The 20,449-nt window shown below is 54.9% G+C and overlaps 1 protein-coding gene across 1 annotated transcript in view; it reads right to left on the bottom strand.

Annotated features, from left to right (window-relative positions):
* The window catches only part of MYOM3 (myomesin 3), a 57,752-nt gene extending 38,339 nt beyond the window's left edge, over positions 1-19,413 (bottom strand). Inside the window, exons 1-9 of the mRNA XM_024253074.3 lie at positions 19,233-19,413; positions 15,700-15,878; positions 15,217-15,297; positions 14,297-14,456; positions 13,144-13,301; positions 6,478-6,573; positions 4,745-4,833; positions 2,268-2,312; positions 1,677-1,814 (exon numbers count right to left, since the gene is read on the bottom strand). Of these exons, the coding sequence (XP_024108842.1) occupies positions 1,677-1,814; positions 2,268-2,312; positions 4,745-4,833; positions 6,478-6,573; positions 13,144-13,301; positions 14,297-14,456; positions 15,217-15,297; positions 15,700-15,860 (928 nt within the window). The 5' untranslated portion in view covers positions 15,861-15,878; positions 19,233-19,413. The remainder of the gene's footprint in view (positions 1-1,676; positions 1,815-2,267; positions 2,313-4,744; positions 4,834-6,477; positions 6,574-13,143; positions 13,302-14,296; positions 14,457-15,216; positions 15,298-15,699; positions 15,879-19,232) is intronic.
* Between the last annotated feature and the right edge of the window lie 1,036 nt (positions 19,414-20,449).

The raw sequence follows: 20,449 nt of genomic DNA, 5'->3' as shown, positions 1-20,449 counted from the left end.
GGAAATCGGGGGGTCTGGAGACCCTGGCTGGGCAGACAGAGAGGCTGGTGAGGCTCAGCTCAGGCCTTGGGTGGGGGTGGTGGCCTCCAGGGCTTTGCCAAGGCAGTGGAGAACTCTCCTTTGCAGAGGGCTTGGGAAGTAGGGAAGGGCCAGTGCAGGGCTGGGGCTCAATGAGGGAGTGAGGGTTTAGGGACATAGCTGGTGACAAGGTGAGGAGTTGTAGGTTCTCTGAGGAAGTAGGAGCAAGAGAGATGGGTCCCTGTATGGGTTCAGGGGATTCAAAGAAGGAGGGCCCGTTTGGGGGAGGTGGGAGCTCAGTAAAGGGCCTGGGTCTCATTGAGAGAGCTGGGGCCTCGGTGAGGCGGGTGGAAGACTTGTTGAGGGGTTAGGGGTCAGGGAAGGGAGTGAGGGCTCACGGGATGGGAGCTTAGGAGGTGGATGGGGACTCAGAAGGGGAGTCCGGGGCTCAGGGGTGGGCCCTGCCCTGAGGCCACACTGTGGGGCCAGCTCTTCTCCTTGCCCCATGCGAAGGCTCCGCCCTCTAGCCAGCACCTCCATTCTGGAAGATCCACAGGTTTGGGAAAATGTCTCAGTCTTGTTATCGCAGCTGTCAGGGATCCTGATGGCTCCCATACTCCCTGCTCCCAGCAGGTGCAGCCTCCCTGGGCTCAGAGCTGGGGGTGCCGGAGGGGCACTGTACTCTGGGTTCTTAGGCTATAGGCTTGGTCATGGATTGGGTAGGAGGTCCAGCCATCCTCCTCCTCCCTCACTGGGCCACATCTTCCTGCCTTGGCTCTGACCAGGCTTCTCCAGGCCTCGCCTGAGACATCCCCAGGGACCTCCCAGCCCACGGGTCAGCAACTGTTTATCTGCACCATCACCCTGACTCTGAAAAGCCTGATGCAACTGTTGCAGCCTGCCCCGAGCGCTTGTGGTGCCCTCCTGCCTCCCGACCTTGGGGCTCTGTTCCCATTGCTTTGAGTGCCCTCACTCACTTTATTTATTTATTTATTTATTTATTTGAAACGGAGTCTTGCTCTTGTCCCCCAGGCTGGAGTGCAATGGCGCCATCTCGGCTCACTGCAACAACTGCCTCCCGAGTTCAAGCGATTCTCCTGCCTCAGCCTCCTGAGTAGCTAGGATTACAGGCACCCACCACCTCGCCCGGCTAATTTTTTGTATTTTTAGTAGAGATGGGGTTTCGCCACGTGGGCCAGGCCTGAACTCTTGACCACCCATCTCAGCCTCCCAGAGTGCTAGGATTACAGGTGTGAGCCACCATGCCTGGCCTCCCTCACTCACTCTTAGGGAGGTAACGATGCATGCAAACAGCTGAGCAGGTGTCTGATCAGTGTCAGCAGCTACAATTGTGCTGATGGCTTCCTCCCTCCTCCCAGGTGGACACAGCCCCCTGGGCTCATGCACATCTGCCCCTACCCTTCGCCCCAGCCCCAACCCAGGGCCTGGCACCCCACAGATGCTTGGTGGCCATTTGTGGGGTGGCATGATCTGACCACACCTGGCTGCACTCCCACTCTAATCTGCCTCTTCAGCACTTTAGCTCAGTTGGTACTGGTTGGGGAGCGTCTCTGTCCGCTAGGGGTCCTCTCTGGCTCTGAGTGGAGCTTTGGAGGGGCTAGCTCTGGAGGCTGGGGGCCAGGACTGGGGGTCCTCACCGTCTCGGAACCACTGGATGCTCTCAGCATCTAACACATCTTCCGAAAACAAGCATGACAGGGAGAAGGGTTCCTTCTCACGAGCAAAGACTGGCTTCAGCACCGAGGTGAATTCCACGCTGGGGCCAAACATCGATCCTGGGGTGGGAATGAAATTTGGGGCAGAAGTTTTTGAGGCAGCCAGCCTGGCCTGGGACTTAGGAGTGAGGAACTTTCTGGGGCATCCCCTCTCTTCTGGGTCTTGACGGGGAGAAGAGGACCTAGCCTTGGGGTAGGAGGGAAAGAGACTTATCTAGGTAGGGGCCAGAGAAGCCAAAGAGCAAACATCCCAAGGCCAAGTCCATTGGTTTTTCTGGCTTTGCCTTTCGAACCCAGTTTTGGTCAGAGGACAGCTCAGCAGCTGGGGACAGCTCTGGGGTACCCTGCGGCCTTTAGAAGTCAGGTGCAGGTGTTACCAGCTCATAGACAAATCCCGGCGGACATCCTTTTATGGGCAGAGGATGGCTATATTCTAAACAGGGACCATTGCGGGGTGGGGGCGCAAAGCCTGAACAAAGAATCCCAGGTCCCGTTCTCCCCCAGCTGACTTACTTTTGAAGATCTCTGAATCGAAGCCAGCATCCTTCCCCAGGTAAGCTGAAAACCAAAGGCAAACGGAGTTGGAGAAGGTTCAGACCCCACATTCCTATGCTATTTTGGGGACATGGGCTTTGGATGAGTTCGAGTCCTGGTCTGTTGGTGGCTTCCCCTTGTGGCTTTGGGAAAGTTCTTTCACCTCTCTGTGCCTCAGTTTCTTCAGCAGTAAAATGGGACAGTAATTCCTACCTGGGGCAAGGAACGAGCGGGTTCACATGAATCAAGCCCCCAGCCATAGCCTGACACGTGGCAGGTTCTCAATACATGCTGGTTTCCTTTCCCTACCCAAACTTGCCACCAGGATTTTGCAGTGTCTTCACAGCGGTCAAGCCCGGTCAGAGATGCGGGGATTTCTGGTGGGATCAGGGAGAGTGGTGGGAGAGGGGCAGCACTGAGAGGCGTCCGGGGGCTGAAGGGTGAAATCGAAGGTAATGTTGCCACAGACCACCAGAGAATAGTAACAGCCGCTTTCACTCACACAGTGCTCGCCCCATGCTGTGAGGATTGAACGAGCCAATTAAACACATAAACAGATTGACTCATTCTGTCTTCACAGCAGCCCTGTCCGTTGGTACTATTATTATCCTCTCAAACAGCTGAGAAAACAGGCACAGCCGTCCGAACAACACCCCAGCAACACACAGCCGTCCAGACAACACCCTGAAGCTATGACATGACACTGGTCCCTGGAAAGGCCATTCCTGAGCAAGGTCCAGAGAAGGGCAGGAGGCTGCCCGAGTTCACACAGGTCAGTGGAAGAGTCAGGATGGGAACTCAGGGCTCCTGAGTTCTCTGTAGCACCCAAGTTGCTACAGAGATGAGAGCAGAGAAGAGGGTGGTAGTGGCGGTGAGTGGAATAGGAGAAGCAGGGAGTTGGCTGGAGTCTGGGGCCAAGAGCAAGCCTGGTGCACCCTGGAGTTGCCAGCCTTGATGGAGAGACGGACAGGGATCTGGAAGGAGTGGTGGGAAGGATGGGTGGGCAGAGGGAGGCAGGGCCCCAGTCCCTGACCTTGGGCTTGACTCTGGGCACGGCCTATGGGGACAGCTCAAATTTCTGCACAAGAGCTTGGCCTGGCAGCAGGATCTGCCTCCTAAGAGCTATTTAGGGAACAGGACAGTGGGTGGAGAGGGCTGTGCGGGACAGTTTAACAAGGTCTGATGAGAGGCAGGGAGGGTGGGCTGGGATCCACCTGTCTACTGCCCAAGACAGCTGCCTTAGGAGTGTGTGTATGAGTGCGCGTGTGTGTGTGTATATGTGTGCACATGTGGGCTTCTCTCTCCCGGGGGTCCTGGAACACAGGGCGCGGCATTCTTCTGGGCCCAAAGGTGTGACCCCCTTGGGCAGTGCCCTGCCCTGGTCATGGGAATGGGTACCACATGCCAAGGCTTATACGTATCATCTCATTTAATCAACTCGGGCATCTGAGAGAGGTGGTAAGATTGTAGGATTCTCCCTTTCACAGATGATGAAGTAGAGGCTCAGAGAAGTGAGGTGGCTTCCCAGATTTACACAGCCAGTCGGCGGCAGAGCCAGGATGTGAACTCGGGTCTGGCTGACTCCTGAGTGTCTCCCTCCCTGCTTTAAGCTGTGATTTTAGATGCCTATGGGGTGACCTCCAGGAGGGGCCCAAGCCCAACGGGAAAATGTGCAAAAGAACCCACATGGGGCAGTGGGGGTCAGGTGGAGAGTTGCTGGGGTTTGGCCTTTGCCCCTGAGGACCCCTCAGCAGGGTTGGTGGGGCCAGACCACCCTCCCAGAGGCCCTGAAATGGATCCCAACCTAAGCGCAATCCGGTGGGCCAAGCATGCTCTTTGGCATGGCGGGCAGGTGTGTTTGCTTTGAACGACTGTGTACGTTGTGCTCTGTGCAAAGGTATCTCCTGAGAGAGCAACTTGGAGGCTAAAATTCAGTCTGTTTTCCCTTTGCCAAGCCATGTGCCCTGGAGTGGGAGCTGCATCTGCCTGCAGAAAAGGGGCCCCTTTCGCTAATTCATCCACTCGGTTCACACAAAGGTGCCCATCACGCCGGTGATGACTCTGCGGAGAGCTGAGTTCAAGTCCCAGCCCTGCCACCGGCTGGCTCAGGATGGAATCAGGTACTATCAAGGGTGTCTGGCACACAGTGAAGACTCAGGAGAGGTCAGTTCCCTTCCCATCTCCCGGTTGCTCTTGACACCAACCCACAGGGACAGGTGATCTGCCTCACTCGCCTTCCACCATCAGCCCATGCCAGGCTGATGGAAGAGACTATCGCTTGCTGCGAAGGCCCCCAGGGAAGTGGGAGTTTCCAGGGCTGCCCTGGTCACCCAATGCCAGGCTGAACAGCCTTGTGCCTATGGCCCTTCCTCAGGTCTCACGCAGACCCCTGTCCTTGTCTGCCCAGCTTGGATTTGCTGTGGCCCGGACTGCCTGTTGGGGATGGGAGGACTTACTGCGGACGAGGACTTTGGCGAAGGAGGAGGCTTGGCCGTAGGCATTCTTCACTCGCACAGTGTAAGTTGCTGAGTCCTCAATGGTGCATCTGAAAAGGAGAGAGGGAGAAGTTCCTCCCAAGACTGCTGGGCTCCATGGGAAACACAAGTCCCCTGTGTGGGTGGGAAAGGCTGGAACTAAGGAAAGCCTCACGGTGCCAGGAAGAGACTTTGGTCACTATCTCTGAAAAGCTGTGTGTTTTCAGGTTGGCCACTGCACCTTTCCATGCTTTGATGTCCTCTGAAAAACTGGGGACATGACACCACCTAAACTGTCTCAGGAGAAAGTGCTTTAAAAATGTGACATGCCACATTGCAGTTATTGCTGATTGTGGAGGATCAGAGAGGTTAAGTGACTTTCCCAGAGTCACAGAGCAAATGGAATTCAATTCAGCTTCAAACAAGAATCCTGGAGCAGGAGCCTTCTCCTTTCTCAGAGAGCAGCAGACAAACTTGGTAAAGGCAGACTGCAATCTGGGTAGAACTGGGCCAGACACCCAGGTGTTCCCAGTTTCAGGTGTGGGTCTCACCACCAACCAGGCCAACCCTGTCATGTTCCCAGTGGAAGCCTGGGCCCGCTCCATCCCAGGGGTACCCTGGTGACAGAGGGGGGGTGGTAGGCTGTGGCACCTCTGGCCCCATTAGCAAGCAGAGGCCCTTGGTGCCTCCTTTTTGCCCCTCTTGCTTCCAGGGCCAGTCCCGCCGGCCCCTGGAGGTCCCCCTGGGCCTGCGCACCTTCCTTGACTGTGGAGTCCATGGGGCACCTCCCTTATATGGTCAGATATTTATGTCTCCCCACTTCTGAAGGGTAAGATGAGTGTTCTGCTTATCTTTGTGTCTCTGAGGCTTGGGTTGGTTGAGGTGGAGGGTTTGGTGTTTGGGAAACAACCCAGATAGAGAGAAATGGCTCACACCAGGCCCTGCCGCATAGCAGCTGTACGAGACCTTTAACTTTCTGAGCCTGTTTCATCACCTGTGACATGCGGTGCTTCCCTCAAGCATGGTGGCAGGGATTATGGATCGTATGTGAAAAGCACCCAGCACAGGGCCTGGCACCTGGAAGGAACTCAGTGCGTGACAGCTGATATGAATGATGAGTGACACAGGACTTGGGAAGGACTGCACTCTTATATTCCCATGTGGCCTCCTCGCAGGTGCCCTGCCTCTTCCCTCAAAACCATGCTTAGGACGCACCATCTCCTGAAAGGCTGAACTCTCTCCCATGTCACTGCTTCCCCTCACATGTGTATGTTTGTGTACATAAGCACATGTGTGAGCACTGTGTATGTGCATGTGTGCATACGTGCCTGCACAGGTGCATATGTGTGCATATTATGGTATTTTCCCTCCCCCACAAGGAGCCTTCCCAGCATGACTAGTTCAGCGTCCAGTCCTCATGGCCAGCCTTTGAGTCCAAATTTCTCACCGTGTATCTCAAGGCATCGGAATCACATGGTGGGTGTGTGTGTTAAATATTAATTCCTGGGCTCCATTCCAGACTTGCTTAATCTGAATCTCTGGGGGTGGGGAGAGGGTCTGTCCTGTCCCAGGAATCGGTATTTTGACCAGCACCCCAGAGACTTCTGAAGAAGGTGAACTTGGGCCACAGCTCCGAGGAAGGGTTTGGGATCCTGCTCTGGCCTCGGCGGTGGCAGGGCCTGGGGTCATAGGTCTCTCCAGGTCCCCAGTCTCACCTCCTAATCTCCAGGGACAGCAGCCCGTAGTTGTTGGTGATTCGGTATTTTCCGGCAGGAAAGAGGCGGGGATCAATCCGTGTGTCATTTTTGTACCTGTGGAGACACAGTGGTCTGTGGCAGGCAGTGTGGTTCCAAGCGGGAGGGGTCTGGAGCCTCTCGAACGGGGATTCCAGCCGCAGGTTTTTGTTTTGTTTTGTTTTGTTTTGTTTTTTTGAGACGGAGTTTTGCTCTGTCGCCTAGGCTGGAACGCAGTGGTACAATCTCAGCTCACTGCAACCTCCGCCTCTCGGGTTCAAGCAGTTCTCCCTGCCTCAGCCTCCTGAGTAGCTGGGATTACAGACGCCTTCCACCAAGCCCGGCTAATTTTTGTATTTTTAGTAGAGATGGAGTTTCCCCATGTTGGCTAGGCTGGTCTCGAATTCCTGACCTCAGGTGATCCGCCCGCCTCAGCCTCCCAAAGTGCTGAGATTATAGGCGTGAACCACCGCGCCTGGCTTCCAGTTGCAGTTTTGTGTTGCTTACTTGCCTGTGTGATTGGAGCAGCACTTATGCCACTCTGAGCCTCAGTTGTCCTGACTTGTGAAATGGGGGTACAAGAACACTGGCCTCACAGGGCTGCTGTGACAATTAAATGGGATGGGCTTATAAAGCCTTTCCCCTGTGCCCACTCACTGCAGGTGCTCAAGGGTCTGTTTCCCTTCTGGGGGCAGAGAAGAGGGAGCCTGTAATTAAGGGCAGCTGCCCCTCCCCCTACCAAGCCATCCCCAGGGGCACCCTAGGACCAGTCCCCAGCTTTTCCCTTCCCTCCGAAGGGGCTTGCCAGGGAAGGAAACCCAGACCCCTGCCGCTCTTCCTAACCCCCGAGGATGGCTATTCTTCATTTTGGCTCTCATTACAATAGCCGGAGGAGCTTTCAAAAATCTCCATGTCCAGGCAGGGCGCAGTGGCTCATGCCTGTAATCCCAGCACTTTGGGAGGCCGAAGCGGGTAGATCATGAGGTCAGGAGATCGAGGCCATCCTGGCGAACACTGTGAAAACCCGTCTCTACTAAAAATACAAAAACATTAGTCAGGCGTGGTGGCAGGCGCCTGTAGTCCCAGCTACTCGGGAGGCTGAGGCAGGAGAATGGTGTGAATCCGGGGGGTGGAGCTGGCAGTGAGCAGAGATCGCGCCACTGCACTCCAGCCTGGGCAACAGAGCAAGACTCCGTCTCAAAAAAAAAAAAAAAAAAAAGAAAAGAAAAAAAATCTCCATGTTCAGTTTTTGAACATAAGGCTGTGGGAATTTGTATCGGAAACTGCTAATTATTCTCCAATAGCCATTCTCAGGGGGAAACAGAATTTACCCATGGGCCACCCCATATATGATGTATCTCCTTGCCTCTTTCTGCTCGGTGTGGCCATATGACTTAGCATTGTCAACAGCAAGCTGGGACAAGAGTCATGTGGCTGCTCCTGATGACACGCTTTGCCCCTTTTCACATCATCGTTCCCTCTGTCCTTGGCAGGAACAGGCAGGTGCCGGCAGCTGTCTCACATGCCGAAGTTCAGGGCTGCCTCTCCAGTAGTGATCTGGAGAAGCTCAGTCCCTGGGGAATCTGTGCAGCAGGCCTGTGCCGTCTGCATCCAGACATTTAGATGGAAGAAAACAAGCTTCTAGCTTATTTAAGCGATTAAAAACAAAACAAAACTCCAGGTCCAGGCTGCATCCCAAATAAACGAAATCAGAATTTCAGGGGGGTGAGACCCTGGGATCAGTATTTTGATACCCTGGCATCAGTATTTTGAAAATCCCCTGGTGAGGCCGGATGCGGTGGCTCATGCCTGTAATCCCAACATTTTGGGAGGCCAAGGCTGGAGGATTGCTTGAGGCCAGGAGTTTAAGATCAGCCTGGGCAACATAGCAAGACCCCATCTTTACAAAATATTCTTTAAAATAATTAGCTGGGTGTGGTGGGGTGTGCCTGTCATCCTAGCTACTCAGGAGGCTGAGGCAGGAGGACTGCTTGAGGCCAGGAGTCTGAGGCTGTAGCAAACCATGATTGTGCCACTGCAATACACAGCCTGGGTGATAGAGCAAGACCCTGTCTCAAAAAAAAAAACAACTGTTTTTCTTAATGTCCTCTGGTGATTCCCAAGGGTAGTCAAGTGATCGCCCTGCCCTGGATGCTGCTCTCATTTTCTGTGAACTTGGGTCTTGTTCCCTCTGCTGTGTGGACAGGACAGTGGGGTGGCCGGGGGTCCTGGAGGCCTAAGGAGTAGGGGCTGAGGAGTGAGGGTGAGTGACACTTAGGAGGCCTGGATTTTGACACAGCTTGCTGTGTGACCTTAGGCAACTCCATACCCCTCTCTGGGGCTCTGTGTCCCTGAAGCCATGGAATGGAGTCTCATGGGATGATGCTTCTCTCTGCCCTGGGTGGGTGGCTGAGGTTGAAGAGGAGGCCTCCCAGAGAGAGGGCACCCCAGCCTCAGCCCGCTTCCTTCCCTGGACCTGGCCTCACCCATGCCCTGTTTGTCTCCAGGGCAACCAAACACAGCTACACCCATGCCCTACAATGCAGCCCCCAGCCTGGCCCCCTCCTGAAAGGAGCTCGGCTAAACCTCCTGCAGGGAGGGTGATGCCTAATCTGGGTGCCCAATCTCTCCAGCTCTCCAGGCCTGGGGGCCAGGGTTAGGCCCCCTACCACACACCTGTCAGGAAGATTCCAGACACCTCAGCCTGGCCAGCTCTGCTTTTCCTGGAAAAAGCAGCTGCTGTGGCTCTGGCATGGCCGAGACAGCCGGAGACCTCAACACTCACCCCTCCCTCTCTCTGGGCCTTAGTGTCCTCCTGTGCAGTCAAGCAAAGGACCACCCGAAGTGGCAGCCAGTGACAAAACAAGCTTGACTGGGACAGGGGAGGTGAGAGGCCTGAGCAAGGTCTGGCTCTGCAAGGACCTCAAAGGGAGTGAGATTTCTGTTATTTATCTAAACCTTTTTTTTGGCCTCACATATTTTGGTGTTCGATTTTACTTTTTAAGAATGTTTTAGGGAGGCCGAGGTGGGTGGATCACTTGAAGTCAGGAGTTCCAGACTAGCCTGGCCAAAATGGTGAAACCCCATCTCTACTAAAAATACACAAAAAAATTTAGCTGGGCATGGTGGTGGGTGCCTGTAATCCCAGCTACTTTGGAGGCTGAGGCAGGAGCATTGCTTGAACCCGGGAGGCAGAGGCTGCAGTGAACCGAGATTGCACCACTGTACTCCAGCCTGGGCAACAGAATGAGACTCTATCTTAAAAAAAAAAAAAAAAGATTGCTTAAAAAAAGAAAATAAGACCAGGCATAGTGGCTCATGCCTGTATTCCCAGAGCTTTGGGAGACTGAGATGAGAGGACTACTTGAGGCCGGGAGTTTGAGACAGCCTGGGCAACATAGTGAGACTCTGTCTACAAAAAAATTGAAAAGTTAGCCAGGTGTGGTGGCACATGACTGTGGTCCCAGCTACTTGGGAGGCTGAGGTAGGAGGATCACTTGAGCCCAGGAAGTTGAGGCTGCAGTGAGCTGTGATTGCACCACTGCACTCCAGCCTGGCAACAGAGTGAGACCTTATTTCTAAATAATAATAATAATGATAATCATTGAATGAACAGACTTGCCTAACAGGTGAGCTGGAATATTCCTCCAGCCCTGGGGCTGGACAGAACCTCTGGAGTTCAGTCCTGGGGCAACATGTGGCCCTGCCTGATGTGATTGATGATGGAAAACCAGATCCACCAAGCCAGGAGTGCCAAGGGCCACCTGAGTTGCCCAGGCTGGAGGTGGACCTGGGCTTGGCTTCTGCCACTTGTCAGGAATGCTCAGCTCCCTGTTGTGGCAACCTCGTTGGCAGGGGTAGAAACAACTCCCAAGAGGCTTCCAAGAATGCCTTCGATGTGGTCCTCAGTGCCAGGGCCGAGCAGAGCTTGGCTGCGGGGAGGACAGCTGAGTTGCTAACCTCTGCTTGGCCTGGCCAGCGCTGGGAGCAGTCCTCCTAGTGGAACCAGCAACTTGCGTGCAGGGACCGCCCAGTCCCCACAGCATCCCAGTGCCCAGCAAGGTACTTGGCATACTTTTTGGAATAAATGCCAGCTGGGAATGACCAGCCCTGAGGCCAGCTCCCTCAAGATGCCTTTCTTGATTGCTCCTGGCCTGAGTGATTCCTATTTCTCTGACTTCTGAAGCATTATATGTGCTTTAAGGAAAGTAACGCTTGTAATAGAACAGGAATTAAAAGAAAGTAAAGAATGTGTAAGCAAAAACTCAGTTGTATGTAAGAAAACCCAATTTCCCCTGAGGAAGAGAAAGAGCTGAAGTCCTTTAAAAATTAACTGTCTGTTTTTCTGTGGCTAGTGAGCCTTATCTCTCCCTTTCCCAGGCATTGTGAAGACCCTGTTTCTCTGGCTGTGCAGCTGCAAGGTCACTAGGCAGATAAACTCAAGTTGTAAAACATGTTTTTCCTTGAAAAGTAAGAAATGTTGTAATGCATGTCTTAATTGAGTAACTGTCTTTGTTTCATGCTTCTGTAATATGCTTCCCCCTGCACAGATCTCCCCCTGCCCCACAAAATGCTTAAAAGGTAGCTTGACTCTTTGTTCGGGGCTCAGTCCTTTGGATGTTAATCCGACTGGGTTGGTGCACCTAAATAATTAAATAATTCCTCTTCAACCCCTCCATCTCTCTGATTCCTTAATTATCCCACAGCAGTAATAATCACTCTCCTACTCTCTAGGCCAGCTGAAAGAGTTATGCGCTTAGAGGCAGGAGACCTGAGTTTGAATTCTGACTCACATTGGCTGTGTGACCTTAGATAAGTCACACTACCTCTCTGAGCCTTGATATCCTTACCTGTGAAATGGGCGTAATAGTTCCTATCTCATGAATGGCCCTGATGCTCAAAGGCAAGTGAAGTTTTGGGTCAGTGTAACGTGGATTCAAGTATAAGAGGCTGCTGTTTTCCTTTGTGTTTTCCATTATTTGTGCCTCTATTCTCTCTCCTGCTAGACCATAGGCTGTTTCCTGTCAAGATCTGGCTCATAGGCAACCTCTTCTGAGAAGCCTTCCTGGATTCTAAGGGCTGAGGTAGCTCCTTCTTCCTTTTCACCCAGACTCTTTGATCTCAAATATCACCCACGAATATACTTCTTTGTGTGTTGATGCTTCTTTTCTGGGCTAAGAGTTAGTTCCTTGAAGGTGAGATTGTGTCTGGTTATTTCTTTTCTTTTTTCGAGACAGCATCCTGTTCTGTCACCCAGGCTGAAGTGCAGTGGCACAATCTCGGCTCACTGCAACCTCTGCCTCCCGGGTTCAAGCAATTCTCCTGTCTCAGCCTCCCAAGTAGCTGGGATTACAGGTGCCCGCCACCACACCCAGCTAATTTTTGTATTTTTAGTAGAGACAGGGTTTCCCAAGTAGCTGGGACTACAGGTGCAGACCACATGCCCAGCTAATTTTTAAATTTCTTGTAGAGATGGGGTCTCGCCAGCTGCCCAGGATGTTCTCAAACTCCTGAGTTCAAGTGGTCCTCCCTCCTTGGCTTCCCAAAGTGCTGGAGGTGGGCCTGGGCTTGTTTGGTTATTTCTGTGCCCCAGTGCCTCAGCCAGGTCCTGGGACAGATGACACTCTCAGTAAATATTTGTTGAAAGCCCTTCCTCATCCCCCAGGGTACTGGGCAATGGGCCTTAGATCCAGGGGAAACTCAGGAAACAGTAGCTCAGTCATGTGAATGACATGTCTCCTTCTGTGGTGAGACTGAGACTGGGCCGCGGCCAAGCCCACTCCAATCTGTGCCTGTGCAGGAGACCCCTGCCCCTGCCTCGCCCCTCCCCAGGCGAGGCCTAGCCTCTGGGATTCTGCCAAGGTTCGCCTCCCAGGAACGGCATCTCCTGCTTTCCCAGCCCTCTTCAAGTCCTGAGGTTTCCATGTTGTTGTGGCATTAAATTCTCATCACATACAAGCTGGACAGGAGGTCTTCAATCCATTCTTCAGAATAGGAAATGGAGTCAGGACCAGGGAGTTTAAGAGGCATGGCTGAGACCTCACACTGAGTGAGTAGAGAGAGAGAAAGCGAGGCTGGGAACACAAGGCTCCCGCTCCAGGCGTGAGCTCCTTCTCCGTAGGCCCTTCCCTTCCCATCTTCTCCCTGCCCCACCCACCTCCTCTCTGCTGCTTGGCCCCTGTCCTGCCTCTCACCATCATCCTCAACCCTGGAGACGCCCAGCTTGCAGCACCTGCCTTCTCATGAGACCAGAATCATATTTCTATGAGGGCTGGCTCCCCCGGGGCCCAGTCTTCCAGCCCTAGGCTGGCTGCGGGGCAGCTAAGAATAACCCAGGCCTAAGCTGGGCGTGGTGGCTTGTGCCCGTGGTCCCAGCTACTTGGGAGGCTGAGATGGGAGGATCACTTGAGCCCAGGAGTCAAGACTGCAGTGAGCTATGATTACTCCACTGCACACTGCAGCCTGAGTGAGGCCCCGCTTCTAAAAAAACAACCCAGGCCTGGTTCCCCAGCAGCTGCTCTATTCGGTGGGTGGACAGAGCTCAGGGTTCACGGGTCTGCAACAAGAAGTCCTGGCAGAAGTATTGGATGTGAGGAACTCACTTGTGACCCCAGAGGCCCAGAACCCCCTCCTGCCCCAGCGGCTTACCAGGTGACCTGGGGTGGTGGCGAGGCCTGGACAGTGCAGGTCAGCAGGACCGTGGTGTGCTCCCAGACGGCGTGGGAGCGAAGAGGGATCCAGAACCAGGGCCCGCGGCCGGAACACAGCTCCCTCAGCTCCTTGGCTTCCTGGACCTTCTCCTCTGTCTGGAGGCGGGAGGAGGTGTATGATGCTGTGAGCCAGGGACCACCTCTCTGCCATCTTTGCCATTACCTCCCCACTGACACCCAGACTCTGTGGTTAGACCCACATGGGCTGGAGTTCCCGGTCCCCTCCACCAGCTCAGCAGGGTGGCACTGTGGGCAGGGCATGGATTTTGGAGCCAGCTGGCCTGGGGTCAAGGCATTGACTAGCTGTGGGACCATAGGCAGGTCCTCAGTGTCCTTATAGCTAAAATGGAGATGATAACAAAATCCCCCGCCCACTGTGGGGGTGTGGGGGTGAAAGACACGGCACTGAGAAAGCCTGTGTAAGTGGGAGCTGGGGAGGGAGTATGGAGAGTGGCTCAAATCCTGATACTCATCAGGGCTAGCATTTCCTGAGGGTCTTCTCTGTTCTAGGCAATAGGAAAGTCACTTTCCAAACCCAGTCTCATTTAAATCCCACCTCAGCACTGAGAATTTTTACAATGATGTCTATTTTACTTTATTTTTATTATTATTATTTTTTAAGATGGAGTCTCACTCTGTAGCCCAGGCTGGAGTGCAGTGGTGTGATCTTGGATCACTGAAAGCTCTGCCTCTCGGGTTCAAGCGATTCTCCTGCCTCAGCCTCCCGAGTAGCTGGGATTACAGGCCCAGGTAATTTTTGTATTTTTAGTAGATACAGGATTTCACCATGTTGGCCAGGCTGGTCTCGAACTCCTGACCTCAGGTGATCCACCTACCTCGACCTCCCAAAGTGCTGGGATTACAGGCATGAGCCACTGCGCCCAGCCCTATTTTACAGATGAGAACACTGAGGCTCAGTAACAGGGATGTGCTTGCCCAGGCTCACACTGCTGGAGTGTAGGGGCATCAGTTGCAAACCCAAAGCCTGGACTCTGCCCTGGATGTCCCACCTCTTGGAAAGGGGGTGAGGATAGCAGCAAGTGGTGCGTCGCAGGTCCCAGGCCCTGGGGCTCCACAGCCCACCCCCTTACCCGCCGCCTCAGCATCTTCCAGTCCCGCCTCTGGCGCAGCAGCCGGTGGGTCCGCAGGAAGGCGATCTCGGTCCTCTCCCAGTCATTGCCGAAGCCCACCCGCTTCTGCCCTCGCTCCTCCAGCTCCACGGCAGAGGTCTGGCGTCTCAGCTGGGCTTCCCTGCCGTGACAGAGGCCATCGGGGGCTCAGGCAGGGATGGGGGGGCCTGGGGCATCCTGGCCAGTTCCATTCCCTGTGCCCAGCAGTGTCAGGATGCTTTAAACTTTTGGAGAACATGCATGATTTTGCATCTTCCCTTGCCTCCAAAACAGCCTGGAAGGGCCCTGCTTGCAGTCGGTGCTTAATAGTTGACTGTTTTCATTGTTTTCGAGGCTCTTTCACAAGCCTTTGTTCATCTTGTTTTCACGATAGCCAAGTGGCCAGGCCTTAGTGTCCCTATTTCATAGGGCAGGGACTGAGGCTCAGCAACTTGCTTCAGGTCGGCCAGGACCACCACCCAAGCCTCCTAGCCCAGGGCCCTGCCCCAAGCCAGACGCTGCTACTCCACGCCGGCACACTCAGAGGCCTCCTCAGTCTCTGGCCTCGTGGGAAACTGGGGCCTGGTTTACTTGCTCCTTCTGTCCCATTCCTAGCCCCCTCCTCCACCATGTGAAGCCCGGAAGTCTGTTGGTGAAGTGGGCCCCTACCCTCTTCCTTGGGGACAGTCACCCGCTATGACACGTGCACACTTCCAGAGGGTGGCGTGTGGGCTTTGCGGGCAGGTAGCCCTGGGGTTAAACTCCTGTCTAGACCCTTATTCTAGATGTGAGATTTTGGGCAGGTTCTTTACACTCGGGGTGAAAGGCCAGCAGGGAGGCCAGGGACTGGAGAGGATGGCCCCTCCTCAGCCATGGCTCCCTGGGAAGCTTCTCTGACTTACCAAGACAGCTCGGAGGAGGCCGTCAGAGCCAGGGCTGCTGCCAGGGCGTAGTCCTCGGCGCTGAACTCATGCTCTTCTTCGCTGCTCCCAGAAGGAGGGGAGTGAATGGCTCCTGCAGGATTGGCTGGGGGCTCCCTGAGATTAGGGCTGCCTCTGCCCACCTCAGCCTCAGGGCACCAGCAGGCAGGGCCGTGCCTCCCTCCTCATACTGGGGTCTCAGAAAGCAAGGCTGCATCCCCCCAACCCTGAATGTGCTTCCCTCCTCAAACAGGGTTTCCAGAGGACAGGGCTGTGCCTCTTCCATCACATGGGGGTCTCCAGAGAGCCAATTGTGTCTCCCCACTCAGACAGGGGGTTCAGAAAGCAGAGCTGTCCCTCCCCCCATCAGGTTGGAGCCTCCAGAGGGCTAGGTTGGGCCTCCCTCCTCAGACTGGGGGTCCTGGGGATAGGCCAGTGGCTGGGCGGGGACCCTGCGGCTCCCACCTGCTGCGGAAGGTCCGCCTCCGCACAGAGGAGCCCATGTGCAGGCTGTGCTGCCGCTCCTCCTTCTGCTCCTCCTCCTGCCGGTGCTCCAGCCTGTGGACCTCCATGGCTTGGGGGGGCCGGGGGTCCCCCGCACCTCCCAAGCTGTGCGGCAGAGTCATGGCTACGAGAGCAACAACCTGTCAAGGCCAAGGTCCACGGTCATTCCACCAGGCGCCCGCCTGTCCGCTCCCATGCAGTCTTCCCAACATCTCTAGGAGGCTGGCAGGACGGGGGGTGGGGGTGTCCTCTCTGTAGTGGGCAGACAGGGAAATTGAGGTCTGAGAGGGAGAGGGACCTGCCCAAAGTGACAGAGGCAGGCTTTGGGCTCTGAGCCTGGCTTCTCCTCCACCCCACGTGCTCCCCAGCTGAGTGAGCAGAGCCCCATGTTAGGGAGCAGGGCCCTGGCTTCTAGCTGCTTCCAGCTGCAGCCCAGCCCATGTCTCACTGTATGATCTGGGGCAAGGTTTTCCCTTCTATGGGCCTCAGCTCCCCAGACAATGAGTGGTTGAAACTGTGATGTCCACGGCTGTGTCTATGACTCAGGACGGGCAGGCGTCCCCATTCTTCCTCCACGGGCCATGCTCAGTTCTACCTCTGAGCCTTTGCCCACGCTGGTTTCCTCTCCTGGCACACCCTTCCCCTCCTCCTGGCCTGCTTAGCTCTAGTCATGCTTCAAACCCCAACTGAGCGCACGCTAATTAGCACAGGGACTCTGAGTCCGACCCACAGGATGTGATCCCAGCTCCTTATCCCAGCTTTCAAGTGTGTAACCTTGGGAAAGACTCATGACTTGGTTTCCTTATCTGTAAAATGGGTCTACCAACCTCCCAGGGTAGTTGTGAAGGTTAGATGAGTGCTTGGGGCTTAGTAAGTACAACGTAAGTGTTAGACATTAGCATTATTTTTCTAAGAAGCCTTGTGGAAAAACGACAGGCCACCTAGAATTTTCCCTCTTCTAATTTCTTTTGTACTTATTTTCTAGCACTCCACAATTTAGCATTGATTCAGACAATGCCTTCTCTATGTAATTATTTTGTATCTGTGCATCCTGACTGTTCAATAAGACTGTAAGTGAATTAAAAGTACAATAGTGAGAACTTACTATGTGCCAGGCCCATGTTAGTTTTCAAATGCATTATCCCCAGTCCCTGCAATAACCCAAATGAGGACAGCACCATTATTATCCCATTTTACTGATGAACAGGGGCAGTACTTGCCCAAGGTCATCCAGCATGGTGGTGGGGCCATGATTGGCAGCCAATCCCTAGCCCAACCCCTAGCCCTTCTGACCTCTATGTCATATGTCCACTCAAGGCCAGGCCGTGGCCGAGGCTGGGTACACGGTGGGCCACAGGCCCTTTCTCCTTATGAGGGGATTGCAATGTACACATCTCCTTTGCATTCCTGAGGCTCAAGTCTAGGCCCGTGATGGCGCCCAGTGGGGCTGGATCACATTTACCCGGGGGGAGGCTCAGGAAGCCGATCCGTGGATATGGAGAGGCAAACGAGGGGTGTGGGAGGCCCGTGTGTCTGCTGGCTGTGGGTTTTTGCACTAAGTTTTCTCATATCCGGGCTTCAGTCACTGCTGGGTCTCTGAGGGCCCCCCTGATGCTAAAGCCGGAATCCCTGGAATGGCTTTCACACCTCCTCCAGGTGGGAATCCTGGTCTGCAGGCTTCTGGCATGGGAGGGTTCCTGCCCAGGCGTGAGGATGGAAACAGAAGAGGGACGACTGCCTGCCTTGGCCTGCTCCTGTCAGCTTCTGTGGGGTCAGCTCTGTCTGGCCCCTGCCTCTCTAGAGGGTCCTGCTGGAGGTGGCAGTGTGTGTGTGTGTGTGTGTGTGCGCGTGCATGTGTAGGCTGTCTTCTGCCTGGATGTGAACACAGCACCTAGGTGACCATTTCTCTAAGTCCATGACATGGAAGGTGAGCCCACTGGCTTTACTGGAGAGTCCTTGGCCTGGAAGGGGCATGTGGTAGGGGTGGCTGGGGCTCAGGCTGTGGAGGGTCAGTCTTAGTGGGCTTTTACCCCTTCTACTTCCTAGAAGTTTGCTCCTTTTGGGTGTCTGCAGTTGTGGGCATCAGGAAAAGGAGAGTGGATGGCTGCAGGGTTGGCTGGGACCAAGGGCTACCCCTAAAGCTCCCTGGGCTCCTGCTAATCATCTCAAATGACATAATGGGACAGTCACCCTCTTTGGCTTCGTATCACTCCCTCCCGATGGAATAAGTTCTCTCTGCACCCAAAGAAGTGGCTAGCCCTGCTCATTCTGCTTTATTCTTCATGGCCCAGGAGGAGAGCTGCTGGGTACCACCCTAGGTGGAGCAAGGACCCCCCACTCTGCCCCAGCTTTCCTGGGACACGATGGCCCCGGCTCCGGTGGCTGAGAGTTAACATTCCCTGGCACCAGCCACTGGCTCCCTTCCCCTGGATGCTCTGTTCCTGATTAGCACAGCAGGCAGGGGCCTGGCACTCGTCCCTGACCTCAGGGCCTCCAGCAATCAGACCCCTGGCTTTAGCAGATGAGCCACCAATTCTTTTTAAAGCACTGACTGATGCGTGGGATTAAGCAGGGACAAGTTTGCGGCCTCCCTGCCCTTTCCCGAAGGACCAGGGTGCCTCTTCCCAGAACACTGTGTGTGCCTGCGTGGAGGGGAAACTGTCCCCCTTTCCCTCTCTTGGGGTACAAAAATCTGGGCCAGAGGTCCCACTGCGTGGCCTTCCCTATTCCCCTCTGCTTTCCTCCCAAGCCTCCATCTGCCGAGGAGGCCTCTCCCCTTCTTCAGGAGGGAAAGAGAAATGCACAGCAGTTGAGCCAAGACCCCTCCGGGAGCTGCGTTGGGGGCGGGGGGTGGCTGGGAGCGGAGACACATCCTGCAGGCGGCGGGCGGCACAGGCTGGGACGTGTTCTTAGCCAGTGGCTCCACCAGCTTCCGTGAGGCTGAATCCTGTCCTTGCCAGTCATGAGCTGAGGCAACTCCTTTCCCGTCTGGGCCTCGGTTTCCTGCCAGGCACTGGATGAAATCCCTTCCAGCTCTAAGATTTGGGATCCGAGGGCTCGCTCACTTTCCCTGCCTGTGGGGTTGGCCAAGCCGGGCTCAGCCAGCTCCGCTCTAAGTTCATGGAACTTGCCAGCTTAGCCCGGCTCCCGCTTATCGCTGCTCCATCGCAGGAAAGACTCCAGTTCCCAGGGCAGCCCCCACTCTTTTTTTTTTTTTTTTGCAACTTTCACATCACAGACAGCTCAGCTCTCAGAAGACCCAGGGCCACACAGAACAGTGGGATGGGGCAGGGGTTTCTGGAATCCCCTCCCATTTTCACTTGGGTGCTGCCTCAGCACAAATTTCCCAGGCTCCTTTCACAATACACAACACACAAACACACAAACACACACACGCACACACACACACACGCATGCACCCACAGATATCACTCCCCAGTGGCTGACTCTTAGGAGGCATCCCTCCCCAGCCCTGATTTCTGGGGATGACTCACAGAAGCAGTGTGCCCACTTAGGAGTCTCTGGGGAGAAGATTCCTGAGCCCGAGGGGGTCCTTGTTCTCTTCTTGCCTTCAGCTCAGCAGGCACCGGGAGAAGAATGCGATCCCGGAGCCTGCACCGTCTTAAATATAGCAGTGCTGAGACAGTATGATGACAATGGATGAGAACTATGGCATGGGAGACGGGGGGCCAAGGGGAGGGGCCATTCCGTGTCTCCAGCCTGCTGGGCAGCAGCGACAGGTGGAGCTGTCCCCCGCGTCCCCCCACACTGCTCCTCCTCTCAGCTGGGTCCTTTCTGCCCAACCCGAGCCCCTGTTAAGGTGGAAAGGTGGTCGTATGGAGGGCAGATCCCGTGCGGCATTCTCAGCCATCAGGAGTTCTGATCTGAATCCTGCCCCGGCTGACTGGGTGCCCTGGGGAAGGTGCTCAGCTTCCCTGAACCTACTGCCTTCTGAAAAATGGAGACAGTGAGACTGGGCACCTGGACTTCACGAAGACGGTGGAAGGAATACTACCTAAAAATGAGTGTTTCGTGCTCAGAAGTTGTCATTGGCTAAAACAGCAATGTGTGGCTCCTGGTCCCTCCACCACTCCAGTAGTTACTACACAGCCCCCGCCCTGACCACAGTCATGTGTGTGTGTTGTGGTGCAGGCAGGAGGAGCTGGGGAGCCACCTACTGCTTCACTGTCCAAACTGCTCAGGCTGCCAGAGTGGCCACTGCAGGGCCCTCTTATAGGGTAAATATACTGGATAGGGATAACTGAAGCACACCTCAAGAATGACCCTGTGTGGAAGACCTGAATGTGCATTCCGAACTAAGGAATCTGGGAGTGGCCAACCTGTTTCTTACCTACCATGAACATCTGAGCCCCTGTCCCGTCCCTTCCGGTGGAACACTGGCCATACAGGGGATTGAGGCCCCGAGTTTTGGGTTAAATGAAGATTGCCAGGTGGAGGTCATTAGGGGAGAGTGTTAAGTGAAAATGCTCTATAAACTGCATGCTGTTTGCAAGGGGCTGAGGTTTTCCTGCCCAGTCGGCCGCCACTGGTATGTTGTCTAGCCCGCCGCCCCTGGACCATTTCTGTATGTAAGGCGGTTCCCCTGTCCAGTTCGCCACCACTGGACTCTCTCCCCTGTAGGCAAGCCCCTAATAAACCCTCATGTTCCTCCCCTCTCCTCCCCCCTTCCCTCTCCTTCCCCCTCCCTCCC

Source organism: Pongo abelii, chromosome 1 (genome assembly GCF_028885655.2).
Source record: "Pongo abelii isolate AG06213 chromosome 1, NHGRI_mPonAbe1-v2.0_pri, whole genome shotgun sequence".
Lineage (NCBI taxonomy): Eukaryota > Metazoa > Chordata > Mammalia > Primates > Hominidae > Pongo > Pongo abelii.
This window is presented reverse-complemented; position numbering and strand designations above follow the sequence as displayed.